Source organism: Ranitomeya variabilis, chromosome 4, assembly GCF_051348905.1.
Source record: "Ranitomeya variabilis isolate aRanVar5 chromosome 4, aRanVar5.hap1, whole genome shotgun sequence".
In the NCBI taxonomy this organism is placed as follows: Eukaryota; Metazoa; Chordata; class Amphibia; order Anura; family Dendrobatidae; genus Ranitomeya; species Ranitomeya variabilis.
In genome coordinates, this window is record NC_135235.1 from 605,644,597 (window position 1) to 605,662,458 (window position 17,862).

The 17,862-nt window shown below is 42.4% G+C and overlaps 1 protein-coding gene, 1 non-coding gene and 1 pseudogene across 2 annotated transcripts; all 3 read right to left on the minus strand.

The window, feature by feature from the left end:
* Positions 1–599: 599 nt before the first annotated feature.
* LOC143770721 (U2 spliceosomal RNA) lies at positions 600–786 on the minus strand. The gene has a single exon (XR_013214715.1). It is a non-coding gene; the product is annotated as a U2 spliceosomal RNA (small nuclear RNA).
* Positions 787–9,673: 8,887 nt separating this feature from the next.
* LOC143770743 (U2 spliceosomal RNA) lies at positions 9,674–9,843 on the minus strand (annotated as a pseudogene).
* A 4,667-nt stretch (positions 9,844–14,510) lies between these two features.
* Positions 14,511–16,349, minus strand: LOC143768129 (E3 SUMO-protein ligase ZBED1-like). The gene has a single exon (XM_077256816.1). The coding sequence runs from the start codon at positions 16,347–16,349 to the stop codon at positions 14,511–14,513; it is 1,839 nt and encodes a 612-aa protein (XP_077112931.1).
* Between the last annotated feature and the right edge of the window lie 1,513 nt (positions 16,350–17,862).

Here is a 17,862-nt window from a genome sequence, read left to right on the forward strand (position 1 = left end):
ATACCACAGCAGTTTATACATCAATTTGTATACAATGTGAGAAGGGGCAGAGCAGGTCACACTTACAAGAAAGAGCAAACAAAAAATAACAAAATATGTTAAGAGAAGAGAAAAAGAGAAAGAAAGAAAAGAAAGAACGGAGATCAGTACAGGTATAATGATAGGACTCCAACAACCTACTACCTAGTAAGTTTCCATTATAAGGAACGAGGTAGTACACCCTGTGACACCCACAGCTGTATGGATACTTTAATTTAAACACCAAGTGCTGACAGCAGGGGCCTAATTTTGTAGATGGCACAGTATATTTGCAACACTGCAACAAAGGACTAATACAGGCCTACATCTTAACACACCTGTTGCAACCAGTAAAGACAGATTGATTGATTGCATATTGAATGCAATACAAAGTTTGACATACATAGGTGAAAGCAAGGCAAGGCACACAAAATGTTGCAAATGGTCAAGTGAAATCGAGCAAAATGCTACATTTGGCATCTGAAATGTGCTTCTTTGACCCTGAAATTAATTCACATAAAGGGTTAAAAGACAACTTGCGCTGATTTCAATTCAATCTGTTTTTAGAAACCGGATCAGAGAAGGAGTGCACTGGTCCCGGAGATACTGCAATAACTGGTCAATGCTTGGAGTGGACAGAGCAAGCTCTTCTTCCATCTCCCTGTTCTAAAAATCCATTTAATATATGGTCCCCAAATAGGCAACGTATCAGATATTAAACTGATAAGAACAGATTTTTTTTTTAAACCACTCAGGTTTATATTTGAACAAACAGTAAACAAGACTTATTAAACAATATAAACTGTCGCTCATAAAAACATCATTGTGGTTATTTTATTCATAAACACAAAGAAACATGACACAAAACACAACAAAATCTCTATAGTTCTGTATCTGAACTTAAACATTTGTAAAGTAAAAAAACATAAATCTCAAGTATAATACTTGTAACCTTTATCAAAAGCAACAGTCGCAATAGTGTAAAGAACAATCATACAATCTAGGTTTATCCAAATGCCCATATAAGTGTCTTGGTATACTATATTTTCTAAAAAAAAAACCTTCTCATCTCTACTTAATTGTTTCTTAACACTGTCCAACAAATGAACTAAACGCTTTTCATTATGTAACTTCTCTAATATTTTATTATAATAACGTTTGTCCTTAATCTGTCCTTCTTCTTGCTTCTCCTTTTCCACTTGTGCTCCTCCTCCCTCTATAGTTCCTTCCATTTGACTTACTCCTCCCACATTACTTTCAACCTCTGATCCCCAATCCATTGAGGATTCTGTAACAACTTCCAGCTTTTTTCCTTCCACTTTATCTTCACTATTCTTCTGAACAGAGACTACACCGACAGTTCTCTCCACCACTTGCAAAGATTCTGCGCCTACCTCCATTTCTATTGATTGACTCTCATATACTCCTTTCTTCTTCTCCTTTCCATTTCGCTCCACTTTCCCCTCCTTTTTCTGACGCTTTTCCACTGTCTCTTCTAACTTTTTGCTCTCCTTCCTCTTAGGACACATGTTTTTACATGTCCCAATCCACCACACAGATTACATATCTTCTCCTTACTGCAGTCCTTGTACTCATGTCCTTCTTGATAACATTTCTTACAAAATATCTTCATGCAATCCTCTTTACTGTTACCATACTCTTTACAATTAAAGCAAAACACACCCATTCCAGCGAAAAACAAGTCGCCTGTGGCCGCGCCAATTTTAAAACGGGCTGGGGGTAGAACAAACTTGCCATTTCCATCTCTGTTCAACTCACAGCTCATCTTCCACTTGCTTGTCTGGAACCCACTCTGGTTGAAAACTTTGCCTTTACTAGTCACACTCTTACAATATTTCTCCAGAAACAAACAACATCTTTTTCAGTTATGTACGTTGAGTAAGACTTCACCGTAAAAAGCTTCCATCCAGAGTCATAGTGAGGTATCACCACGACTCCAGTCACTATTGGATCTTCCTTCATCTTACTCCATAACTCCAAAAATTTTTACAGAGGTACTTCCCCTCCAAATGTAATGTCATAATAACCCTGACAGGGATAATCCATTACAGATAGGATGTCTTCTTTGCTCACCTTAAATAGGCCCAACAACAAAGTGTCCATCAGGAATTCCAGCTCTTTCCTTCCTCGCCATTTCTCCAAAACAAAAACGAACAGCGTTCCGGATCCGCATATATTCTGGGATTCCTTCCATTTCACCAGCAAACGGTAACCCCAATTGCAGGAAACCTTCAGTACCGAAGTACCAGGCAAGGTGATCGCCTCTCGTTGTCTGGGGACTAAGCCGACCTGCCGATAGCAGCAAGGGGGTGAAGCTCCCTCCGCTAAGAGAGAGCGATCCCCCAAGGCCAACAAGCCGTGTACCCCAGACACCTCAGGCCAAGACCAAGGCAGCAACCGCTAGATCAGGTTTCAACAAAATTTTATTTTATCATAAGACGTACAACAAGAAAGTTAAAATGAAACCTTTTGTGCAAAAAAACATAGACATTTACAATAATAAATTACAACAACATGAACAACTTAATATAAAACAGTACTCCACATATAAAAACACCATCTACGATTTGCTACTCTCTTCCCCACATCTTTAACATCCTTTAAAAAATAAATAAACATTTCACTAAAAGCCAATTTAATACAATCTATTACAGAAATGGAGTCATGGTTAAAAAGTAAAATGTTTCTAACTTTCCAGATTGCACTTTAGGCACAGTTTATTATACACCAACATATTTTGAACTGGTGTGTAGTGGGGCAATTAAAAAGTCCATATAAAACATACTCGTAGCAAAAATCTTTAAGACCGCAAATTCTTTTTAAAAGTATCCCCAATCTCCCCCAAAGTTCTTGTGCAAAACAGCAGTTCCAGAAAAATGTGCAAAACTGTCTCATCCTCCCGGCAAAAGTCTCTTGGGCACTTTGCCCGCGCCACCAGGCCTCTTCTGTGCTGGAAGTCTCTGGTTGGGAGGCACTGGTGGGCAGCCATCCAGGCGAGGTCATTATGGATGTTGGCCAAGATCTTCCCAAAAGCGTTCCTCCACACACGCTTGGATCTACTCCATGAGAAGTTGCTCACAGGGGACACTCCTTCTTCTCTTCTCAGATGAACCATCAGTTTTTTTCTGGACCAGAAGAAGATCCGCATCCAAGTCTTTTAAGTTATGAGTCCTTATTACCTTCTCTAAAACAATAAAATGGTTTGGCGGGCATAATAAAATGGGTGCTGATAAACATGGCCTAAACCATCTTTTAAAGATAAAACCACAAGTATATTTTAGAAACAGACTAAAAGTAGAATAAGTGTTAAAAGCTTTAAAACAAAAACAAAAGAAATTTACATACAAATACAAATGCAAATCAGGGACATCTTTTCCTCCATTTTGTTGTTTCTTGTACATTTCTGTTCGCCTCAGCTTTTTCATTTTTGATCCCCAAATGAACATAAAAATACATCTCGTTAGTTTTTTTTAGCTTCAACTCAGAAGGAGGATATACCATGGCAACATAAAGCATCATAGGCAACAAAACAGATTTAATGATTAAAATTTTCCCTTCAATCAAGAAGCATCTCAAATTCCAGAAGGAGAGTTTTTTCACTATTTTATGCTGTACCTCCTCCCAGCTCACGTGTCCATCATTTTTAGCATCAAATATAATTCCCAAGATTCTTACATTGTTGTGCTTCAATTTTACTGCTGGTAGGTCATTTGTATCCCAGGAACCCAAAATCAAACATTCAGTTTTATTAAAATTCATTTTAAAACCTGAAGCCTGACTAAAAAAATTGGTGCACATTACCACTCTCCGGAGTGAAGCAGGATCTGTACAGATGTTAGTATCATCATCCATGTAGCCAAACACTTTGACTTGGGCCCCTCCTCCACCCGGGACAGGAACCCCCCGGACTACTTTATCTTTCCGGATCATACACAGCAGGGGCTCCATAGCGCAAATAAAAAGAATTGGGGATGATGGACACCTCTGCTTCACTCCAGATTCCAACGGGATAAAAAGTGTTGAAAAACCATTGACAGAAATTTGAGAAAACACATTATTATACAAACTCCTTGTTAGGAGTCGAGTTCCCACCGCTGCACAGGGGGAATCTCGAACCATATCTGCTGCGGTCTCCCATTCTTCTCCAGCCGCAGTGGAGTCTGCTCAGCGAAGATGTCGGTCCCAGCATCTTGCTCAGTCCCACTCTGTGCATAGGGTTACTACTGTTTTTCCAGCTTCTGCCATTGAAGCCAGTGCTGGGCAGCGGCAAGCAGACGCTTTTGGGACTAAGTCCTGCTTTTCCCCTTCTGAGCATGCCCAGGGCAAGATCTCTTATTGGAGATCGAGGGTCACATGCTCAGATACTGCAGCAGATCCCATTGGTCCTTCAGGAAGGTCCTGAAGGTGCTCAACTTCTGTGGCAGCTTCCCATTGGTCCTTTTTTGGAAGGTCCTGTTCATGCTGCAGCTATATAAGCTTCGCATGACCGCGCGGCCATACGCTAGTGTAAACGTGTGTGTGTTGATGTGTGAAAGTCGTTCATTAATTATCCCCTCCCTTGTGTATGACTGCTCGCGTAAGATGGATGATTGCTATCTAGCGCCCGACTTAGCCATCAGCACATGACACACAATACAGCGTCTAACTGCTGTGACCGCCAGTGCGGCGCCGTGCGCTTTCACAGCGCTTTCCTGACCCAAACCTGGGTGGTTAGTGGCGTCTGCCAGTGCGGCACCGCACGCACTCTCGTGCATCTTTAATATTATTTCTTTCATTCTGACACCCCAGTTGCAGTGTCGAGCGCAAGAGGTCTATATAAACTCAAATCCTGTGTCTTGGGATTGAGTTCTGAGACTCCTTGCTTGCGCTCTTGGTGCAGTACCGCAGCCCTGTGACGCAACAGGGTTGGCTTCCTTCACACAGGGTGAAGTTAACCCTTGTGTGTATCCACATTGTACCACCATATAGTCCATCATTACTTGGCAGCAGGTTCCATCTCTGCACGGTGGACCCCGGGCTGCGAACGCACCTTACTCTATCTTTCTTATTATTTGGTGTGTTCCGCTAGCCCTAACACTCATAATACGAGATAAAAACAAGTCAGGTATCGCCATTTGTTTTAAAACTTTAAAAAGATACTCATGCAAGACCCTGTCAAATGCCTTTTCAAAGTCCAGCGCCAACAGGGCCAGGCTTTGACCTCTATCCCTACAGTACCATATTGCATCTCTAATAAAATTTAAAATCTCTGCAATATTCCTCCCTGGTAGTCCACATACTTGTTCGGGTTGTATTAATTTATTAATCACAATTTTAAAACGACAAGCAATAATTTTAGCTAAAACTTTATAATCCATGTTGAGGAGGGTGATAGGCCTCCAATTCCTGAGGTCATCACGAGCGCCCTTTTTCTTATAAATTAAAGACACTATCCCCCTCCTCCATGACATAGGCAGCTCTAAACACATAAAAACCTCCTTAAAAAGTGCTAAATTATCCTCCTTTAAAACATCCCAAAAAGTCAAATAAAATTCAACAGGTAGACCATCTGCTACTGGGGCTTTCCCTTTTGAAAAACTTTTAAAAACACTAAAAAGTTATTCCATGCTAACATCTTCTATTAAAAAGCCCTGGTCTACAGAACTTAACTTAAAATCAAGGATATTAAGAGCATCTTGTAAAAAAATCATTATTTACACTTTTTTTTACTAAAAAAGAACTCTATAAAAATTAAAAGCCACCTTCTTCATACCTTGCACAGTTGTCTCTCTTCCAAGACAGGTGATCGTCTCTTTTTTCTCCATCACATTTTTAAAAAAGAAACTTGTGCACTTCTCACCTTCTTCTAAATGTTACACTTTAGAGTTAAAAATTATTTCTCTACCTTTTTTATCTAGGCACAATTGTATTTCATTTTTTAGGCTTGCAATATCGTCCTCCACCTCTAGTCTTATCTCTTTAAACTTATGGAGAGTCTGCAGTCTCATATTTAAATTTACTTAAAACTGCATTTTCAGCCACCCCTTCCTCTTTCCTTCCCTGATAAAGAAAAATCTTTATCTTTAATCCTTTCCCACCAAGATAGGATTTTAATATATGGAGGCTTTAGCTGTCTCCATTCCTGGTAGGCATTACAGAAATCTGACCTCACCTGAGGGTCCTCCAGCAAATGTACCCCCAGACGCCACAAACCTCTATTTATCCTCAGCTCCCCTTGATACTGTCTTTAAGCTTAAAATGTAATGATCAGAGAATAAATTAGGCACTAAAACAAATTGTACAGGGCTAAAATCCTCAGATAAAAACATGAAATCGATCCTTGAGGCCACTCCCCGACCGGACCATGTAAATCCTGGGTCCGTCGTCGAAAGCGACCTCCAGGCATCGCATAACTTAAAATCAGTCTGCAAACTATTAAGTAAAAAACAAGATTCATCTAGCTTACGAATTGAGTCACCCCCTCCTCGGCGCTCATTCACATTAAGACAATTAAAATCCCCAGCTACCAAGAGAGGAGATGACCCTACACAGAAACCCGGTAAAATTTCAAACAACTGTATACGCTCCTGTATGTCTGGAGCGTACACATTAATGACGCTGAAATTAAAATTATTAAAACACAAATGCACTAGGATAGCTCTGCCGGGTACAATCTCAGTAACAGAGGAGATCATGATGTTATTACCTAGGTAGAGCAGACCCACACCAGCAGACTTGGTCTCGTTCGAGCACGACCATACAGAGGGCCCTAGTTTCCAGTCCTTTTTTAGCTCATTATACCGGATACCATTCTGTCATGGACATTTGTCAAAATCTAAAGTCTCAAAAAAATCAAAAAGAGCAGCCCTGCGAACAGGGCTCTTTAGAGATCTAACATTAAGTGAGAGACACCTCATGGATGGCATTTATGTCATAGGGGAGAAGAGACATCCATAATTTCTCCCATGAGCTCATCAATCACCTCTGGCAGTGAGGTAAAGGAGTCAATGTTCTGGGGATCCGAGGAACCAGGTAGTGGATATCCCGGAAGAGTCAGTATTCAGCCACACGTCTCCGCTGGCAACACACACATCTGGAGACTCCGGATTGGGCTCCAGAAGAGTATTCCCTCGTATCTTCTTTCCAGAAGGCTCAGGCAGCTCACTCGTACAATCGTCCTCTGTAATAGCTACGTGGCCTCTTACTTCCTGGGGGACCTCCAGATCTGACATAGTGGCCTCATCCACACCATCACCTATAGGGAAAAAAACTGCAGTCTGCTGGCTCGAGTCCCTGGGAATGACTGGGGTCTTCGCCACAGTGCCCCCCACTGCCAACGTAGTGGGGGCGCTCTGCTCCAACACGCCAGCCTCATTCGGGACCATCAACACAAGGGTCTCCCCCCAACGGGAGAGTCCCCCTGCTCCAGTCCTTGGATGGTCCACCCTCTGCCCTTTTTCTGGGACTTTGACACAGGAGGGCCTCCCTGAGGGCCATCACACTCCTGCTCCATCCCCACCATCTCCTTATCGGCGCCCTTGGCCTTCTCAGCCGCCTCACCTGCAGTAGGAACAGTGGGACTTGGCTCAGGCCTTACTCCGGTCACTGGGATACTCGGCTCAGCTTGGACCGGAACAACAGCGTGTTCCTGTCTTGGCACGGGACCCTCAGCCGCCTCTGCATATGTCCGGATCTTGGACCTATGCGGACATCCTCGAAACGTATGTCCCTCCTCACCACACGGGTTGCAGGCTTTCTTCTGAGGGCAATCCTTGAAAGAGTGTCCGAACTGGCTCTGAACTGGCTACAGTTACTGCAGCCGAAAGCCCTCCCTTCCTCACAGTTCCACTAGGCATGCCCCATCTTGCCACATTTCCTGCAGTACATGGGTATACCTGCATAGTATACATATCCTCGGCTTTTCCCGATGGTGATGGTAGAGGGGGATGTTCTGTTCCTTCAATGCCTCTAAGGTCTCTTCTCAGTCGTACCTGGAATTTCCGCTTCCCACTCTAGAATCCGACGGCATTTTTCACTTTACCCTGGAAAACGACTTCATCGCAATAGCGACGCAGACAAGTTGCAATGTCAAGCATTTCCACAAAGGTCTTTAGGAAAATAAACAACTACCTGTACCTCCTCCTGGATGAACAGCAGGTTGAAGACCAGGTCTTCCAATTCATCTGCATGAATGTTCTCATTCACTTTTTGGACCAACTGCTAGCAGCAACCTTGGCTCCTAAAGGTAATGGTATAAATACCTTTCTGATCATTGTCCTGAAACCAAAAGATGTCTTCTCTGCTGAACTCCAGGATCCCAAGGAGGACGGTGTTGCAGATGTAGCGGATCTCCTTCTCCTTCCTGAATCTCTCCAGGACCTCAATAGGAATGGTGTTCCTCATCCGGGGTTCCCCTGATGCAAAAGAAAGTGCAGCCGGCATCCTTTCGAATAAGTACTCCAGCTGTAAATACAAAAAAAGGCTAGCGCCCTTTTAAGGCGATCGCAACTCGTTGCTCTGGACTAATCTTTTCTCCCTATAGGAGCAGGGGGGTGAAGCCCCTCCGAAGTGGAGCGATCCCCCCAGGCTGAGAGAGAGGGTACCAGAAGCACCCCACCTGACCACAATCTCTCAGACAAGCTGATCGCAGCCAAAAGGCCGAGAAGCGATACCCAGAAATGGTTTGCCACTGCTGCCGCACGTAGGCTTAAAACTGACAACCATTGTGGAAACAGAGCCAAAAGATTGCAGCAGGGAAGACATTTCCAGAAACTCTGGATGCATTCTCAAGGACAGCTCTCCTGTGTGTGTGTGTGTTCAAGCTGTGCACAACGCGTTTTGAATCTGCATAACTCCACTTATTTTAACACACCCTCCATCCCCTTTTGTTCTAAAGTGTTCAACTGAGTGCGAGAAAGAGAGGGAAATTCAAAAAAACAGACAGGCGAGTAGTTGTCCTCACAACCCTCCTGAAGCTGGGCATACAGCACCCCCCCGCCATGTGGTCTGCTGCTGCTCCATTTTACACTGCCTGTTATAGGCCAAAGGCCCATTGTGACACGTGAGAGTTCCGGAGACAATTGGTAAAGGCTCATTGTGGCTGCATGTGAGGGTTCCGTGCACAGATTCTATCTACTGCAGGCAGCGCAACTGGTTGGTAAAAAGCATTAGAATACTCACACAGGTGTAGATGGACAAGACAATGCATATAATACACTGCATTTAAAAGTCAATGGTCCACAAGAGGGAGACAATGTTTCACAAAAGAATTCATGCGGTCTGGTATGTATGGCAGAACTACTCATTGGATACTTCAATTTAAACACCAAGTGCTGACAGCAGGGGCCTAATTTTCTAGATGGCACAGTATATTTGCAACACTGTAACAAAGGCATAATACAGGCCTACATCTTAACACACCTGTTGCAGCAACCAGTAAAGACAGATTGATTGATTGATTGATTGCATATTGAATGTAATACAATGTTTGACATACATAGGTGAAAGCAAGGCCAGGCAAGACACACAAAATGTTGCAAATGGTCAAGTGAAATGAGAAATGTGCTTCTTTGACCCTGAAATGAATTCACATAAAGCGTTAAAAGACAACTCACGCTGATTTCAATTCAATCTGTTTTTAGAAACTGGATCAGAGAAGGAGTGCACTGGTCCCGGAGATACTGCAATAACGGGTCAATGCGTGGAGTGGACAGAGCAAGCTCTTCTTCCATCTCCCTGTTCTAAAAATCCATTTAATATATGGTCCCTAAATAGGGGACGTATCAGATATTAAACTCATAAGAACAGATTTTTTTGTAAAACTATTCAGGTTGTTTTATAAACAACAGTATGTAAGTCTTCCAGAAAAAACCATCACTGTTGTTGATTAAATATAACTCATCATCATGGTTATTCTTTATTTATTACTTCAGAATATAGGAACAGAAATCAAGTGTATAATAACAATAATGCACTCATTAGGGTCCTGGAGCTTCTGGTACTTCACCAGATAATGCCATTTTAAAACCTTCCAGGTTTGGAAGGTTTGGAATGGCATTTACAGGAATCATTTTTCTTTTGAATAATCCCAAATTTCTTACATCCAATAAGCTTTCCATTACACATACCATTATCAACCATAAAATTCTTTCATTCATCTTACCACATGCCCCCATTCCAAACATTGCTACCCTCCAGTTAATGTAACTCACACCTACTAGTTCTTTACAAAGACCACCCACACCTTTCCACACACTATACGCATAATCACAGTCCCACATCACATGTCTCACAGTTTCTCTCCACCGCATCCATCTCTTGGACATACATTCATTCTAATCAAATCCCTTCTTTTTTGTACCCCTCTTACAGGCAGTATATCGTTCATGGACATCCATACCACATCCTTCTGTTTATTCGACATTCCACATGTATCCAACTTTTTCCATGTATCCGTTACCTCATTGAACCTCAAATCCTTGATGTTACATTCATTCTCATTCGCTCTCATTTTTTTCCTTCTTTTGTTTTTTTAAACTCATTCATAGACACAGCCAACAAATCATTCTTCCTAATAACCTCTCAATCACCTCATACCACACAGGACACTTAAAGGCGACAGGCACGCTTCCATCTCTTTTCACCCAACATAACCCATACAACATCCATCCAGCCATATATCGCACCATATATGCACCTTTGTTTCTTTTTTCCAACCTTCCTCTAGTTTTAGGGTCGTGACTGACCCGTTTTAGGTTTTAAATGCATACAAATTCTACATACATTTGTTTATTGCATCAAGACTTTTTGACTTTCTTAGGAACTTATTTTTAAACAAAATACAATAAAATAAAACAATTTTACTAAATTGTAAAATGCTCTTATTAAAATTATAACATTTGTGTTGTTGGGGTCAATTTTGACCCAGGTCTAATATAAGAGTCAAAAAACAATAATAAGTCCCAAAACTGAACTCATAAACACAATATAAACCAGCCCACAACCAGCTCTACCTCCAACAACTTGAGTTAGGGACATGTCCAGGCATGTATGGCCAAATCAGCTTAGAGTTAGTACTTTGCAGAGTATGCATCTCCAGTTCTCTTGAGGTTCATTTGACAATATTTTTATATTGAAAATGAAGGGTATGCTCTCAAATGAAAGGCCCGGGGGCCACAACAAAAATATTAAAATCAATCCAGCCATGGATGAGTAACCCTAACAAGGTAACTAAGAGGTAAGAAACAAATTGGATCATAAATAACTGTTTTTAGGGTATCCTAGGAGTGATTTAAGACACGGGTCAAAACCGACCTGTTAACATAAGAAAGAGTAACCGAAAGCTAACACCATACAAAGGTTAAGAGTACCACTGTTTTAATATAATTGAGGTTCAAAAAAATTTCAATGTCTGGAAAATTCAGACCACCATTCTCACATGTTTTATATAGATGTTCTCTTTTTAATTTTTCAATTTTACTACCCCAAAAGAATGTAAATATTAATTTTTGTACTCTTTATTTTTTTGTATGGGGATGGAAAAACTCCAGCCACATACAGTAAAATGGGCAGTATCACTGCCTTAATTATGAGTACCTTTCCATTCAATGTCAGGTCACGCATACACCAAAAATTCAACTTTTTCTCTATTCGTAAACCACACTCATCCCAGCTTTCTGTCCCCCTTCAATCCTCATTATACCTTACACCCAGCACTTTAATTGGTCCTTCCATACATGTCACACCGTCCATCCTAATTCTACTATTGCCAAAACATTTAAAACAACATTTACCCCAATTTACCCTAAAAGCAGACGCACCACCGAAAAAATCCAATAATAACTTCACTCTACTCATTGACGCAATACTTTCACTCACAATCACCACATCATCCATATATCCCAGTACCTTAACATTCTTTCCTTTACTTCCAGGTATTAACATTCCTCTTATGATTTTTTTCTCTCCTAATCATACATAACAATGGTTCAATGACGCTGATAAACAATACAGGGGACATAGGGCACCCCTGTCTGACTCCTGACCTGATCAGGAATTTATCACTCAACCATCCATTCACTAAAATTTCACTTGACACCTCCTCATACAGACATCTCACACCACTTAAGAATTTTTTTGGGGAAACCCATTTTTTTCAACACTTCGAACATAAACACATGCGACACTCTATCGAAAACTTTCTCAAAATCCAAAGCCAACACCATATACTTCTGCTTCCTATCTTTACAGTCACCCAGTACATTTCTCAACAACATCAGGTTATCATTTATACATCTCCCAGGCACAGCACAAATTGGTCATCTTCCACAACCTTACCAATTACTTCACGCATACGATTCGCTGGTATTTTACTATAGACTTTATAGTCCGAATTTAGCAGTGTAATTGGCCTCCAATTCCCCAATTTTTTCCTTTCCCCTTTTTTATAGATGAGCACAACCACGCCTTCCTTCATTGATTCACACAGTTCCCCATTCTCCCATATATACTTACATACTTCTGTCAGATCCCCACCCATGCACTCCCACGCTTTCACATGCAATTCTATTGGTAATCCATCTTTCCCTGGTGTTGTATTTTTCTGAGCACTAAACGCCACCTTTTTGACCTCATCCAGAATCACATCATCACACAGGTCCTCACATTCATCATTCTCTAATTTTTTCTCCATGCTGTCTAACACTTCAGTCATCAATCCAGAGTCAATCCATTTTTCTCTGTACAGTGTACCATAGAAACCCTTCACCTCCTTCATCACACCCTCCCCAGTTACACTTGTTATGATCCGGTGACCCTGGAGCCGCATGTGACTATCTCTGGAGTTAGTGGTACCTGTACTGACCACAATCCTAATACTGACACCGCAACTAGAGGTAGCCGTGGGATGTACCTAACACTCCCTAGACACCTCGACACAGCTGGAGGACTAAATACCCCTAGAGATAGAAAAGGAAAAACTATCTTGCCTCAGAGAAAATCCCCAAAGGATAGACAGCCCCCCACAAATATTGACTGTGAGAGGAGAGGGAAATAACATATGCAGACTGAAATCAGGATTTAGCAGAGGCCGCTCTAGCTAAATAGAAAGGATAGGACAGAGTACTATGCGGTCAGTATTAAAACACTAGAAAATATCCACCACAGAAAATACAAAATCTCCACATCTAACTAAAGATATGGAGGGTATATCTGCATCTCCAGAGATACCAGCTTGGCTGAACAAATCCTTAAACAGACCAAGCTGGACAAGACAAAACATGGAAATGAACTGAACTATAAGGCCCACAGCATGTGGACTGCAAAAAACAAAGCCAGAACTTATCTTTGTTGAAATGAACAGCAAAGCAGGAGAGACCAGGCTGGGATGTGAATCCTCCAGGAACAATGGGCAACTGGCACTGACTAAACGGTCAAGCAAGACTAAATAGCCCAGTCAGACTTGCAATAAGTGGACACACCTGATGAATGCTGCAATCCAAAGACAGCAGCGCTACCACTTATAACCACCGGAGGGAGCCCAAGAGCAGAATTCACAACAGTACCCCCCCTTGAGGAGGGGTCACCGAACCCTCACCAGAGCCCCCAGGCTGATCAGGATGAGCCAAATGGAAGGCACTAGTGATGGGTAAAATGCGATTTTTGGGTGAGCCGACTCTTTTGGATCGGCTCACCAAAAAGAACCGGTTCTTTTGGCTCCCAAAATGGCTCTTCATTTTTTACCTTTGCATTTTAATTTACAGCCAAATTCTGGAATGTTTTAATCCATCATTTTAGCAAAAATCTTCACACATGGCCATTTATGACATAAAAGAGTATAATTTCCAGAATAACCAGATTTTATATTATTTGCTGTAAAAAGTAACAAACACAAAATCAACCTGCAAATCAGCAACAGAATACGACTTTGCACGTAGCCTTACAGTGACACATTTTAGGCCATGTTCACACTGGGCGGAATAGAGCCGGATTGTCCGCTCGGATTTTTCAGTCGGAATTGGCCGTCATTGCTTTTAAACTAGGCTTAGCCCATAGGATTAGGCAGCAATGTTAAAGCAATGTAAAATAGTAAAATCCCTGTGCACACTTGCAAGCGGATTCTTCAGTCCAGATCTGTCCGCTTGGACGGATTTTTCATTCCGCTGCATGCTGTAGCTCTCGTCGGATCAGTCGCGGAACTCCATTGGGGTCAATTACAGGACAAAATTGCGCAATCAAATTCCGCCGGTAAATCCGATGCCAAAAGCAGTGCATCGGATTTACCGGCGGAATTTTAGCGGAGAATCCGAGCGGACAAATCCTGCTCTATTCCGCCCAGTGTGAACATGGCCTTAAGGGTAATTTTTATAATAACATTTTTTTATATTCTGTTTTGCATGTAAACATTAACAAATATAAAACGTGCAAACATATAACAAATGCTCAAAACAGCAGCGGAAAACCATTTTTATAAGTGCAACGTGATAAGATTGTCATTAGGGCAGATTGGCATTAAGAAAGACTAGGTGCTGTAGCTTGGATGAGCTGATCCGGTTTCTTCTCTCTGTTATTATCTGCCCTGCTTTGGAGAAGATTCGCTCAGAAGGGACGGATGTCGCTACAATGCACAGTCTTCTAGTCATTACCTTGACAAGTCGTGGGTATATTGAGGCCTTGCTCTCCCACCATGTCAGTGGGTCTGCCGCTCTTTGGATCAGGGGTTCCTCAAGATATGACCTGACTTCCAGCATTGCATCAGCTGAGGGATTTCTTCTCGCAGCATCTTCTGTTGCCCTTTCATCAAAGACCCTCCAAACAGCTGACATTTGTGGTGGCTCTACTTGTGGTGCCCTTGCTCCCACTTCTTCTGGTCCTCCTGGTGGAGGTGGCTGGCTGTTGAGGCTGCATCTCGCTGCTGCTGCTGTTATTCTTTGCAGAGCTTCATCAACAGCTCTATTATCAGTAAAGGCCGTCTTTTTGAACCTCGGGTCCAGTACTGTGGTTTCCGACAGTATTGTATTATATTCCATTCTTTGGAACTTCCTGTCCATAGATGCGCACAGGGCAGCAACCAACTCTTTCACTTTCTCTGTATTTATTCCTCCATCTCTCTGGTGGTTGGCTGTCAATCTCTGCAGACCCTTGCACAGCAGCAGCATTTTAGAGGCTGTAACATAGCTTTCTGAACTGATCTCCACAGTGACCTGGTCAAAAGGCTCCAGAATAATGCATGCCTCTCTCACGACCTCCCATTCTTCTTGGCTCAGAATTTCAACAGGTGCATTCATAATGGCCAGGGTAGAGATAATTGCATCCTTGGACTCCAGAACCCGTTTAAGCATATGAAATGTGGAATTCCATCTTGTCACACAATCTTGCTTGGGCCTTAGCTCAGGCATACCCATTTGCTGTTGAGTAGATTTTAGCTTCATTGTGGCTGTTGTACTTTTATGGAAAAATTCCACAATTGACTTTACTTTGTCCACAGTGGGTTTTATCTCCTTTAGAGAATCTTTTACTATTAGGTTAAGTGTGTGTGCAAGACATGGGTGATGGTTCCATTTCAAATTTTTAATGGCTTTGGTAATATTAGCTGCATTATCAGTAACACAGCAAATGACTTTGCTTTCTACCTGCCATTCTTTCGCCACCCTTAGAAGTTCATCTGCCAAGTTCTCTGAAGTGTGCCTGTCACTAAACTCAAAACAGTCCAGAAGACAGGAGACCATTTTATAACTGTCAATGAAATGACATGTTACTGACATGAAGGAAGTGGTGGCTCTGGATGTCCAGCAGTCAGTTGTCAGGCAAACTGCTGCAGCCATTTGAACCTTTCCTTGTAATGAGGCACGTTCTCTTTCATACAGCTTTGGAATAAGTGTTTGGCTGAGTGTTTTTCTGGTTGGAAGAGCATACACTGGATTGAGAGCATGTACAAAACTTTTAAATCCCTTGTCCTCCACAATTGTCAGTGGTTGGAAGTCTTTTGCAATCATCTTAGCTAGCTCTTCATCAACTGCTTTCTTTCGTGCTGGGGTCATTACTTTATCTGGCATAAATTGGAGTATAGAGCTCTGGGTTGTTGTAGGTCGTGGTCTAGCTGATGCCTGAGTGGTGGTTGCAGACACTGCAGCAACAGTTCCAATAGATGCACTGGTGTTTCCATGTTCCTCAATCTGCACAGTTGGATGTACATTTCTAATATGTCTGTGAAGGTTGGTGTTGGACCCTGCTCGATATGACAGTTTGAACTTACAAATTTTACATTCTGCTTTTGTGTTGTCAATGTTATCAAAATGCATCCAAATGCTGCTTCGTTTGTGGCTGTCACTCATATTGCTATCCGCTGTACTCCTCTCCTCTACAGGCTGGAAACCTCCCTCCTTGTTTATTTGTCTTTAATAAGACAACACACCTTAGTATGCTGCAAAAACTGCTTGTTGTAATCTGCATCCGTCCACATCCAGCAAGAGTAGGGCAGGCTGCCAGGAACACAGTATGTGTTATAAACAATCACAAGAGGACAAGGTTCAGGATGATGCAGAGTTCCAGAGTATGGAGAGCTGTGACTGGCTGCTCAATCTTAGGTCAGTCACATGCTCCTCCTTCATCTACATTAAAGGGAACCTGTAAGGTAGTTTTATGATGGTCTCAAGATGTGATAGCAACTTTAAGAATTGACACATACACTAATTCCAACAGTCTGTCACATAGAGTACAGTTTGTTTTTGTGAACTTTAATGTGAATGGGCAGGCAGGCTTGAGGGCAATGGGGGAGGCTAGGCTGTGAGTACTGCATGCATGCAGCAAGTGGCCGCAACGGGCAGGAGGATGCATTGTCAGTCTCCGCTTTGGGGTTGTGGCTAAATAGGATCAGTGACTGTCTGTGGAACTGGCAAGGAGCCGTTTAAAATTCATATGGCTCCTTGCCAGGAGCCGACTCATATGGTTCACTATAAAGAGCCGGCTCTTTGAGCCGGCTCATTCAGGAGCTACCCATCACTAGAAGGCACAAACCAAATCGTCAGCATGAACATCGGAGGCAACAACCCAAGAATTATCCTCCTGGCCATAACCCTTCCACTTGACAAGATACTGAAGCTTCCGCCTTGAAAAACAAGAATCCAAGATCTTCTCAACCACATACTCCAACTCCCCATCAATCAACACCGGGGCAGGAGGATCAACAGAGGGAACAACGGGCACCACATATTTCCGCAACAACGATCTATGAAAAACACTATGGATGGAAAAAGAGGCTGGAAGGGCCAAACGAAAAGACACTGAATTGATAATCTCAGAAATCCTATAAGGACCAATAAACCGAGGCTTGAACTTAGGGGAAGAAACCTTCATAGGAACATGATGGGAAGACAACCAGACCAGATCCCCAACCTGAAGCCGGGAACCAACACACTGACGACGGTTAGCAAAACGCTGAGTCTCCTCCTGAGACAACACCAAATTGTCCACCACATGAGCCCAAATTTGCCGCAACCTGTCAACCACAGAGTTCACCCCAGGACAATCGGAAGGCTCAACCTGCCCTGAAGAAAAACGGGGATGAAAACCAAAATTACAAAAGAAGGGTGAAACCAAGGTAGCAGAACTAGACCGATTATTAAGAGCAAACTCGGCCAAAGGCAAGAAAGCCACCCAATCATCCTGATCAGCAGACACAAAGCATCTCAAATAAGTTTCCAAAGTCTGATTAGTTTGCTCGGTTTGGCCATTTGTCTGAGGATGAAATGCGGAAGAAAAAGACAAATCAATGCCCAGCCTAGCACAAAAGGCCCGCCAAAACCTAGAAACAAACTGGGAACCTCTATCGGACACAATATTCTCTGG